We start from the raw sequence: 12,865 nt of genomic DNA, 5'->3' as shown, positions 1-12,865 counted from the left end.
TCCCCTTTGGCCTGCAGAATAGCCTCTGCAGAAGTTCTCCCTGATTTTTCTGTGTTGATCATTTTAAATTCCAGCATGATCTCTACCCAGTTCATAAATCTGTGGGGTCAGCATTTGCCTTTTTCCCTCTGTCTTCATATTTTCAACTTCTCACAGTTGGATCCCTTGACTCTACGCCTGCAATTTCTGTTCCAACCTAGCTCATGAGTTGATTCTATTTAAGGATATAAGACCTTCATATCGAGTACCCAGTTAGGCTTGGGTGTGCTAAACAGACCCAGTATTCTGCACATGTTTAATGGGCTCCTGAATGTCTCATTTTACTTCTACTGCTAACCAAACTTGGGGTGCCATGTGTCATTGGCAAGCTTTCATGCCCATTTTTTACGACTGAGCTTCTCTGTAGGTTCTTTCTTTCATTTTAAAATTTATAGTGACTTCTTGAACTCTACACAATTTTTTTGGCCTAACTCGAGCCAGTGGCTGGTACACTCATATACTACCAAATCCTGCCACCCATCATTCTTATGATGGAATCTTGTTTATATCAACTGTTAAGGTCCTTGAAATCTGGGGAGATTTAAGCAATAAAAAGAATTAGTTATTATTGTTATTATTATTAATAAATGCCATTCAGCATGACATATAAACTATCCTTAGAGTTTATCAGGACAGACAACAAATAAGCCACAACAATCAAAATGATAAAGGAAGTGCAGTACTCTAGGAATAAATAGCAGAAGTACTACAACCTAGAAGCACTTAATGCTATCTCCATTCCTGTAATGGCCTGAATTAAGTCTGAATTAGGCCTTATTTGGGCACTGTGCAGTAGACTATACCAAAGTACCTTTTCTATCAGCAGACGCTAACGTTATGTTGCTTCCTTCCATCCCCTCCCACTGTGGAACGCTGGGAAGCATATTTTTCCCTAGTATAAGCATCAGCCCCTTCACTCTTATGTTTTTCTGAGATTCTTTTTAGGTGCTGCTTCCTATTTTTTGTTCAAATATTCAGGCACACAGTTTCTCACATGTCTGCAAAGATGCTTGTTGTTAGCCACATAGATTGCTTTAACTTTTTCCCTTTGCATTTTACTTCTATGGCCCACTTCAAGAAAACTAATTCTTCTCTGAAAAAAAAACATCTGTGAGCCTCTAGCTCTTATTTCTTCCCCTTTAACCCTAATTATCACTAATACATCAGACTGGCATTTCTAGATCTAGAAATGTGGCTTGTTACACCCTTTTTGGGTTCATCTAAATAGCTCTTCTCACGTCCCTAGCAGTAAAATGTACTAGTGACCTATATTTGAGCTTCAGATCACTTTCTTTTCTTTCAGTGCACCACTTCAAACATATACTCAAACTTTTTAAATGATCAAATGAAGGATAGAAAGAAAAATGAATATTTATAAGAACTGAGCATATTTTCATCTCAGGCATACATGTGCTTTAGACACAATCTAGTAATATTTATAATATATGAGGTACATATTTTTATTTCCATTTTTAAAGATGCGAAAAGTAAAACCCCATATTCAAGAATAGTTTGCAAAATGTGTATGATAAATGATAGAACTCACACTCAAATTCCCTTTCTATAATATCTCAGAGTTTTTGATATCTATCAGCAACATTTTTAAAAGATGTTTCTACCCCTTGAAACCTTTTTATAAGTTGGCCTCAAGGTCACCACACACTTCTGTTTTTCTTATCTGTCTATTTCTCTGGCTTTTCTATTCCCTCATCTCTAATTTGATTCCCTAGAGCACAGTCCTCTGTCCTTTTCTATCTGTACTCCACCCATAGTGATCTCATGCCTATGAATCCCATCTAAACTTTTATTATTCTCAGATTTATAGCTCCAGCCCAGTATTCTCCCCTAACTCTGGTGTATACTCAGTATTTTCACTTGGATGTTTAATAAACATCTCAAACTTAACATATTCAAAAATGAACTCCTGCCCTTTACTGAAAAACTTGTGCTACCCGCAGTCTTTCCCGTAAAAGTAAATGACATCTCCACCTTTCTTGAGGCATAGGCACAAGGTCTTGGAATCATTGTTAACTCTTCTCTCATACACTGCATCCTTTCAATCAGAAAAATTACCTCGGCTGTACGTTCAAAATATATTCTGAGGCACCGCTCACCACTTTCACTGCTCCTACCTTGATTGAAGTCATTATTGGTGCAGCTGCCACCTGACTAGTCCTGCTTCCACCCTGGTCTCCTTTCTGGTCAGTTCTCAACCCAGCAGTCTAAATATTCTGGTTAAAGCATCAGATTATATCACTCCTCTCTTGGAAATTTCCCCACGGTTTCTCGTCTCATCCAGAGTAACAAAATCCTTACAGCAACCTACGAGATCTGGCCTGTTTACCTCTCTGATTTCCTCTCCTACTTTTTGCTTCCTAATTTATTCTGTTCCAGCCATACTGGTCTCCTTGCTTTTCAATGAACAGCCTAGCACACTCCCTCAAATGGACTTTATTCTTCCTGTTTCCTCTACCTGGAATGCTCTCCCTCAGATATCTGCAAGGAAGTTTCATTTTTCCTTGTTTCTTCTTTTTTTTTTTTTCCAAGGAAAGAAGTTTCTTTATCCCTTCAGGACAATCCTATTTCAGATTGTAACCCTCCTCTTCCTTGATACTTTACATCCTGTTTCCCTTTTAAATTTTTTTCCATAGCCTATATCTCCACCTAATAGTGTATATATTTTACTTGCTTGTTTGTTTGTTTTCTCTGTATTCCTCCACTAAAATGGAAGCTTGATAAGGGCAGAGATTTTTGTCTGTTTACTGCTCTATCCAAGCATGTAGAACAGTGGCTTACACAAGTAGGTTTTTCAGTAAATATCTGTTGAATAAATGAATGATTCAGTCAATCTTAGGGTTATTCTCAAGCAAACTGACGTAAATCTCTTTCATGCTTCCCAATCATCATGATTCGTACACCTGCTGAGATGTATTTTTGTAGTACCCATGAGGTATTTCTGAGATTTTAGCTTCTATTTAAATCTACCCAATGAACACTATTGTTCAACTTTATACTTTGTTCCACCATCTAACATTTGAAGGCTTGTTTCATTTTCTCTTAAGATCTTGAACTTTAAAAGTAATTTTATTAAAATTACATTGTTTACTTTTCTTTCATTTTCTGAGGTGTCTTAATCTATTTTGCAAGGTTCTGCAATACTTTGCATTCCTGAGAAGGGAATCTCTTTTTTTTCCCTAACTCAGTAACTTTCACAGTCATTACTGCAATGTTTTACACATACTGGGTACTCCGTAAAAATATTCATAGGAAAACTTACATAAACAAAATTGAAAAAATAGTCTGTATGTGGTCAAAAACCTCCAGCATCCGTATTTTCATGTACTATACTCAGCTAGAAGAGCTACCTTACGGGTATTTTTTATTCATATTCTTTAATTTATTCATCATTTGGTGAATGTTTATTGAATTTTATTATGTGCTATTCATTGCTCTGCCAATAAGAATCTCTACATTTAGTGGAGATATATAATAAATAAATACATTAAATTAGAATTGCATAGAAAAATACATCTTCGCCAAAATCCTGAGATTTAAGATTAAAATACAGTCAAACTTTAAATTGGATTATCACCATTATAGAATGAACTTAGGGTATAGTATATCTGAAATTTTATCCAATAAAATATAGCTATTACTATAGCAGTAGAATTACAGAATTTTAGGCGTCAGATTTTGTACAGGGACAATAATTTCTCAATACTGTCAGCTGATTACTTCTGCCTATAGTCAACTCTCTTGCACATTTGGAATACTAAACAGTAGTCTATGATGATTGACAGTTTTATAGAAGCAATCCTATAAACCATGCTATTTGTACTGCTTGCAGAAGATAAATCTTGGGTCTAGAAATGTGACAATATAGCAACATAATTGGCTTTCAAGATAACAAAATCTTCTCTGAATTTTTATCTGCATCTCAGCTTTTATCACATGCATACCAATTTCAGCAGCTTCCTGGAGTATCACAGTAAGAAGATCTTTACAGCAGAAAACATGCAGAGAATTTAAACTCTTAAGACAAGTTTGGTTTTTTGAAGAACTGGCAGGTTCTAGCAAACAAATTACTTTCCCTGAAAGTAACCGGTGATTGTTAGTAACATCTGCTATGTTGGTACCCTTATTTTCAAAACACTGTTTCAAGGCTTTCCTTGCTTTATACAGCCATTTTTACCACTTAAAGTCTTCTATTACATCTGGTATGAACATAGTTTATTAGTATAAAATAAGACAATTGAAAAATGTCTTTTATGTCATATAGTTTTATCTTTGGTTGAAGAAGAATGAAAGTAATTGACAATTTTTCTGCTATAGTCAATGTCTGTCCTATCAAATACTGTTATTATTTCTGAAAACCCAATGGAAAGTTATGAACAAAACATGTGTACCTTTGATTCCTAAATCAGTCATGGTCCTCACCACTATTCCATTGTCAATGATAAGTGCATGCTGATTTTCCATTCTATAATGTATCTTCTATCAGGTTCACTTTGTTGTTAGCTATTTGCAGCTGGAAAACTCTTCACTAGCAAGAAAAGCAGCGATTGGTTTCATTGTTAATTTACACATTGTCACACTTTAAAAGGACTTTAAGATATATATGCTTATCTAATTGTCTATTGCACATAATATTAAAGTAGAATATTTAATATTACTACCAATAATATTAACTTGTTTGTGAATAGTAAAAATAGTTTAGGAAAATATATTTCAGTAACATGTTTTCTAGGAAGAACCTTGAACATAAGGTCTATAGCTTAAAGAAATCTCAAAACTCCTCATACTTCATGTCCTGAAAATGATTGTTAATCTATATTGATGATTTTGTCAGGCTTTTTTTTAACCTCCACAAATTCGAAACCTCAATGAAAAATTGTTCCTAAATAAAATATTCCTTTTAATGTCTATTGTTTTGAAATTGTAAAAGTGAGAAAATAAATATTTGATGTATCTAATTTTTCTTTACTTTTTTCTTTTCTGTATTTTTAAAAATTGTTTATGCCTAGATTGAAGATGATTTATATTGGATTTTTTTGTAAATGATATTAGGGCCTTGTTTCTCCTTGAGAAAATTCAAGGTGGCAAAGCTAATATTTCATTGTTACTTCATTCTCACAAGATAGAAAGTATTCCCAACTAGAACTTGAAGGACTCATGTTAAATAAAACTAAGTAACCTACAATTAAATTTTGTTCTTAATAATAATTTTATTTAGTGTTGCAAATGCAAGTATGTCAAACAATTTTACAAAGGTCTGAATTTCAAGATAACCAAATATGTATATTATTCTTCATATTAGTTAAATTTTTATTAATATTTCTTGACTAAAATGCTTCCAACATTTTTCCTTACACTTGTCTAGCTATTGTAGTCTCTCAATATTTGTAATAATTATCAATTTCTCTATTTATTGAACTCTAGAGTTCTTAATTTTCTTATATAAAATTAACAGTTTTCACGATTATTTTTAAAACTTTACTCTTGCAATAATAAACTCTCATTTATAGTTTAGAGCAAGAGAATTTAAACCTATAGAGCACATAGGGAGTTATTTTCACTCCAAGTGGCATGTAAAATGCCCATTTATATGTGATAGTAAATAATCTAATATTTTAAATAAATCTAAATGTCATACCTTGTTGGCATTTGTAACATTGTTACACTTATTAGATAGGGTAGTAACATCTGTGCTTATACACATATTTATATTATTCATTTCTGGGAATGTCAGGACATTTTTAAAGTAAGCATCTATTTATTGGGCCTACCAGAAGGTGAAGGCAAATAGTAGATCTTGATGAAATATTGAAGCCGAACTGAACTTTATATCTAATAAATATCAGTATGCTGTAGAGAAAATTGATGTAGATTAAAAGAATTAGAAAGTTAATGGGTTGAAAAGGGTGACACTTCAGCATGAGTGATCTGGTAAGGCCACTTAGGAGGTGATATTTAAACAGAGACTTGAATGAAGTAAGAAAGCAAATCATGAACATATCTGAGGGAAAAACAGATGTAGGCAGGGAACAGGCTAACTAGTTAAGAGGTTATTGCAGTAATCCAAGTGATAATATGGTGGTGTTATGGATTAGGGTGGTGGATGTGGAAATGCAGAAGTGCTAAGATTTTTATATCAGACCTGTGAATTTGGCTGTGGGACATGGGAGAGACGTAAAAAATAATTTCAAGGTTTTGGCCTGAGCAATCAATTGAATTTCTCACTGAGCTGAAGGATTCTGGTGATAAAGAAGATTTCTTAGGGAAGAGGAAGGTGGTCTTGCAAATTTAGAATTCTGATTTGAACATGTTTAGATAACTGTTAAACATCATGGTGGAAATGTCAGAAAAGTAAGTGACAGGAAACAGGTAGGAAGGAGTAGCAGATATAATATTGGGAATCATAAGCATACTGGTCTTTAAAACTATAGGATTGACCAAGTAATGGTCCTGAGTACACCCCAATATTGGGAATTCCAGGAAAGGAGGAGGAGTCAATGATGGACACCAAGAAGTTATAGTCAGGAAGACAGAAGAAATACTGGGAGACTGTAGTGATTGAGAAGCCAAGAGAAGAAAGTGTTTTAAGAAAGTCAAAGTGTTTTAAAAAGGTCAAATACTATAGATGAAATTAGACAATGTTTTTTTGTTATGAAGTGGCACAGATAAATATCAATAGGATAATAGCTGGTGAGAAGAAGGACCAAGAGAGGGTATTTTTTGTTTTGGTTTGATTTTTAGTGGGAACTATTTCACCATATCTGTGTCCAATCTTTATCTTTCAAGTTTGCAAAGTTTTTAAATGTGTGTTCGTGTATCTCCCTCCTCCTAGAACTGGGTAGAGAGAGCTGAAAACCAGACTCTTCTCTCCGATACACTTGACCTATCAGAACTCTTCCACCCAGACACATTTCTCAATGCGCTTCGCCAGGAAACTGCAAGGTAAATAGAATGAAATACTTATTTGTCTGAGAGGGTAATTATACTTTGATTTGTTCACTTCTGATCACATTCCCTTGATTGTCAAGAAATAAATTTATTGTTGAATCCAGACAGTTGTGTTATTTCTTAATACTTGACGTTTAATAACAGTAAACTTCTAGTTTAGAGAACACTGCTTTCAATTATGATGTGTTTTATATTAGAATTGAAAAAGGCAAAACATAATTTTTAAAATTTTGGTCATTTATTTATCTAGACCTATTGTGTCCAATATGGTAGGCAGAAGTCAAATGATGCTATTTAAATTTAAATGATTTATTCCTGATATTAGTGGATATGGTTTCAGTTTTTCACCATTCAGAATGATGTTGGCTGAGGGTTTGTCATATGTGGCCTGTATTATGTTGAGGTAAGTTCCCTCTGCCTACTTTCTGGAGAGACTTTATCATAAATGGGTGTTGAATTTTGTCAAAAGCTTTTTCTGCATCTGTTGAGATGATCGTATGGTTTTTCTCCTTCAATTTGTTAATATGGTGTATCACATTGATTGATTTGCGTATATTGAAGAATCCTTGCATTCCTGGGATAAACCCCACTTGATCATGGTGTATGATCCTTTTAATGTGCTGTTGGATTCTGTTTGCTAGTATTTTGGTGGATATTTTTGCATCTATGTTTACCAGTGTTATTGGCCTGTAGTTTTCTTTTTTTGTGACATCTTTGTCTGGTTTTGGTATCAGGGCCTCATAGAATGAGATTAGGAGTGTTCCTCTCTTTGCTATATTTTGGAAGAGTTTGAGAAGGATAGTATTCACCTGTAAAGCCATCTGGTCCTGGTCTTTTCTTTGTTGGAAGATTAATCACAGTTTGTTGGAAGATTTTTAACACAGTTTCAATTTCAGTGCTTGTGATTGGTCCATTTATGTTTTCTATTTCTTCCTGGTTCAGTCTCAGAAGGTTGTACTTTTCAAAGAATTTGTCCATTTCTTCCAGTTGTCCATTTTACTAGTATATAATTGCTTGTAATAATCTCTCATGATCCTTTGTATTTCTGCAGTGTCAGTTGTTACTTCTTTTCCATTTCTAATTCTATTGATTTGAATCTTCTCCCTTTTTTTCTTGAAGAGTCTGGCTAATGGTTTATCAATTTTATTTATCTTCTTAAAGAACCAGCTTTTAGTTTTATTGATCTTTGCTATCATTTCCTTCACTGTTTACAGATGACGTGATACTTACTATACATAGAGAATCCTAAAGATGCTACCAGAAAACTACTACAGCTAATCAATGAATTTGGTAAAGTAGCAGGAAACAAAATTAATGCAAGGGAATCTGTTGCATTCCTATACACTAATGATGAAAAATCTGAAAGAGAAATTAAGGAAACACTCCCATTTACCACTGCAACAAAAAGAATAAAATACCTAGGAATAAACCTACCTAAGGAGACAAAAGACCTATATGCAGAAAACTATAAGACACTGATGAAAGAAATTAAAGATGATACAAACAGATGGAGAGCTATACCATATACTTGGACTGGAAGAATCAACATTGTGAAAATGACTATACTACCCAAAGCAATCTACAGATTCAATGCAATCCCTATCAACCTACCACTGGCATTTTTCACAGAACTAGAACAAAAAAATTCACAATTAGTATGGAAGCATAAAAGACCCTGAATAGCCAAAGCAATCTTGAGAAAGAAAAACAGAGCTGGAGGAATCAGGCTCCCTGACCTCAGACTATACTACAAAAGCTACAGTAATCAAGACAGTATGGTACTGGCACAAAAACAGACATGTAGATCAATGGAACAGATAGAAAGCCCAGAAATAAACCCACTCATATGGTCACCTTATCTTTGATAAAGGAGGCAAGAATATACAATGGAGCAATGACCCTCTCTTCAATAAGTGGTGCTGGGAAAACTGGACAGCCACATGTGAAAAATGAAATTAGAACACTCCCTAACACCATACACAAAAATAAACTCAGATGTATTAAAGACCTAAATGTAAGGCCAGACACGATAAAACTCTTAGAGGAAAACATAGGCAGAGCACTCTATGACATAAATCACAGCAAGATCCTTTTTGACCCACCTCCTAGAGAAGTGGAAATAAAAACAAAAATAAACAAATGGGACCTAATGAAACTTCAAAGCTTTTACACAGTAGAGGAAACCTTAAACAAGACGAAAAGCCAGCCCTCAAAATGAGAGAAACTACTTGCAAACATAGCAACTAACAAAGGATTAATCTCCAAATATACAACTCATGCAGCTAAATATCAAAAGAAAAACCCAATCCAAAAATGGGCAGAAGACCTAAATAGACATTTCTCCAGAGAAGATATACAGATTGCCAACAGACACATGTAAGGATGCTCAACATCACTAATCATTAGGGAAATGCAAATCAAAACTAAAGTGAGGTATTGCCTCACAGCAGTCAGAATGGCCATCATCAAAAATCTACAAACAATAAATGCTGGAGAGGGTATGGAGAAAAGGGAACCCTCTTGCACTGTTGATGGGAATGTAAATTGATGCAGCCACTATGGAGAACCGTATGGAGGTTCCTTGAAAACTAAAAATAGAACTACCATACAACCCAGCAATCCCACTACTGAGCATATACCCTGAGGAAACCATAATTCAAAAAGAGTCATGTACCACACTGTTCATTGCAGCTGTATTTACAATAGCCAGAACATGGAAGCAACCTAAGTGTCCATTGACAGATGAATGGATAAAGAAGATGTGGCACATATTACAATGGAATATTACTCAGCCATAAAAAAACCCGAAATTGAGTTGTTTGTAGTAAGGTGGATGGACCTAGAGACTGTCATACAGAATGAAGTAAGTCAGAAAGAGAAAAACAAATACCATATGCTAAGGCATATATATGGAATCTAAAAAAAATAGTTCTGAAGAACCTGGGGGCACAACTAAAATAAAGTCACAGACATAGAGAATGGACTTGAGGACACAGGGATGGGGAAGGGTAAGCTGGGATGAAGTGAAAGAGTGGCATGGACATATATACACTACCAAATTTAAAATAGCCAGTGGGAAGCAGCCTCATAGCACAGGGAGATCAGCTCCCTGCTTTTGTGACCACCTAGAGGGGTGGGATAGGGAGGGTGATGCAAGAGGTAGGGGATATGGGGATATATGTATACATATAGCTGATTCACTTTGTTATACAGCAGCAACTAACACAACGTTGTAATGCAATTGTACTCCAATGAAGATGTAAAAAGAAAATTAAATGATTTAAAGTTAAAACGGATTAAGGAGACTAGATGGTTGCATAAGAGGATGTGACCCTCATCTTCTCCCCTGAACAAATCCGAAATACATCTACAGGAGGAGCATTTCTCAGTGAATACTAACTGGAACTGGTAGAAGGACTCCTTTAAAACCGAGGCTGTAAGAAGAATACACATGCAATCAGGTAGGAAGGGAAGAAAAGCAATCAAATCAGGAGCTGTGCCCCAGAGAGGGGACTCAGAGGAAAAGGGTGATTATATGGGCAGACCCTAGCCCTGGGGAGTGAGTGGGTCAAGCCACAGACTAGGCATCCCAGTCCTGGGGTCCTACATGGAGGAAATAAGCCCCCTCACTGGTTGGAGGAGCACTGTGACAAATAGAAGGGCTGGGAGAATCCTGGGCTCCATTCAAGAGGAGTGTGTGTGCACTGGCTAGCCTCTGGGGCAAGGTGGAGAGAGGTCTGCTCTAGTGGCTGCTGAGTTTCCCGTGACTGCCTCATCATACACCCCAGACTGAGCTGAGCAAAAGCTCTGGCCCCTCTTATTCCATGCCACAGTATGGCACTGGATCTGGGGGGGCCAGGACCAGGGAAGAGACTTGACTTTGGGATGCAGAGGTGATTTAGTCCCAGGGTGGACCCTGGGTGGGCTGTGGTGGCCATTGTTGGCACTTACTCAAGTGGTGCCCTAGAAGCAGTCCAGAGGGCAGCCGCTGTACACCACAGCTCAACCCACCACCTTGCCCCAGTATACACAGAGAAACCACAGAGGCCCTGCCTCCCCTTTGGGGCACAGAGGAGGTTGGAGATAGTGATCAGTTGTGAGAGACAAAAAGGTCTTGCCCCCACGGCAGGGAAGAGAGGTCTGCTCTAGTGGCTGCCTGTTTTCCTCCAACCACCTCATCATGTGCCTCAGCTCAAGCTAAGCAAATGCTTGGGCCCCACTTAGTCCATGCCACAGCACAGCCCTTGATCTGGGGCGGCTGCGACCAGGGAAAAGACTCAACCATGGTCTGTGGCTGAGCAGAACCACAGATGCCTGCACAGACAGCACATTGGACTGCTGTATGCACATGAACCTCACTTGATTCAGCACTCCCCTCCTGGGACAAAATTCCTGGTGTGGGGAGTGGGGAAAACCCACACTTAAAGGAAATGGAGCCAGTTCGAGCCTGACACACAGGTCTTCTTCTGCAGCAACATGGGATCAGACCCCGACCCTGGGAGGGCAGTAATGGTTACTGACCAGAGAAGAAGCCTTGCCTCACACCCCAGGCCAGCTCTGTCTCCAGCCCCACCACTTACCAAGGCGATAGCTGCCAGCACACTCTGAGGAAAGACATGACTGGCATCCACATCAAATCCAGCTCTCCCACCAAAGGCATTGAACATATGTAGTCAGCATAGAGACACTCAAACATAAGAACACCCCTTTAAGATGCAATAGGTAACTGTTTCACCTAAATTCATAGAGGCAGAGAAAGTTAAGTCTAAAATAATGAAAAGACAGAGGAACTACTCTCAATTGAAAGATCAAGAGAAAAAATAAATAATGAAAGAAAAATAAACAATTTACCAGATAAAGAGTTAGACACATTGGTAGTGAAAATGTTACTTGAATTAGGAAAAAGAATTGATCTAAAAAATGAACATGTTCTCAAGGATCTAGAAAATATAAAGATCCAGTCAAAAATAAATAATTTAATAGCTGAAATAACACATTAGAAGGAATGAATAGCAGACTAAGTGATATAGAAGAATGCATAAGTGATCTGGAAGACAGAATAATGGAAACCATCCAATCAGAGCACCAGGAGAAAAAAAAAATTTTTTTTTAAAAGCAATCTAAGAAACATGTCTGATAACATTGTGTCCCAACTTTCACATTTTAGTGGTTCCAGAAAAAGAAGAGAGAGAGAAGGAGAGTGAAAATGTATTTGAGGAAATTGTGTCTGAAAACTTCAGAAACCTGAAGAAGGAAATAGATATCTAGGTACAGGAAGTACAGAGGGTCTCAAACAAGATGAACCCAAACAGACCCACACCAAGATATATCATAATTAAAATGGAAAAATTTTAAAATAGAGAATTCTAAAGGCAGCAAGAAAAAAATAGAGAGCCATACACAAGGGAATCCCCATAAGGCTATCAACTGATTTCTCTGCAGAAACATTGCAGGCCAGAAAGGATATATTTAAAATCCTGAAAAGGAAACACCTGCAAGCTAGGATACTCTACCCAATAAAATTATCATTTAGAATAGAAAAAGAGATAAAGAATTTCTCAGACAAGCAAAAACTAAAAGAATTCATCAATACTAAACCTACCCTAAAAGAACTGTTGAAGGATCTCTAAATGGAAAATAAGAATCTATAGGAAATGGAAAATCCCAGTAGGAAAGATAAATATATAGTAAATGTTGAAGATCACTTAAATAAGTCAGTACATAGATTAAAAGACAAAAAGTGTAAAAGCAACTATAACTACAACAAACAGCTAAGGGATAAACATGAAGATGTAAAATATGACACAAAAAACAAAAATGTCGGGGAGGGTAGTAAAAATGTATATCTTTTAAAATGGTTTGA

General features: G+C 36.4%; 1 protein-coding gene across 2 annotated transcripts in view; it reads left to right on the top strand.

The window, feature by feature from the left end:
* Nucleotides 1–12,865, top strand: part of DYNC2H1 (dynein cytoplasmic 2 heavy chain 1) — a 367,862-nt gene that overhangs the window by 327,463 nt on the left and 27,534 nt on the right. For both annotated transcript variants that reach the window (XM_065882515.1, XM_065882514.1), the window contains one exon: nt 6,887–6,996. In XM_065882515.1, the coding sequence (XP_065738587.1) occupies nt 6,887–6,996 (110 nt within the window). The remainder of the gene's footprint in view (nt 1–6,886; nt 6,997–12,865) is intronic.

This window comes from Phocoena phocoena, chromosome 8 (assembly GCF_963924675.1).
Source record: "Phocoena phocoena chromosome 8, mPhoPho1.1, whole genome shotgun sequence".
Classification (NCBI taxonomy): Eukaryota; Metazoa; Chordata; class Mammalia; order Artiodactyla; family Phocoenidae; genus Phocoena; species Phocoena phocoena.
The sequence above is the reverse complement of the archived record's forward strand: the minus strand, read 5'-3'. Positions and strand labels throughout refer to the sequence as shown.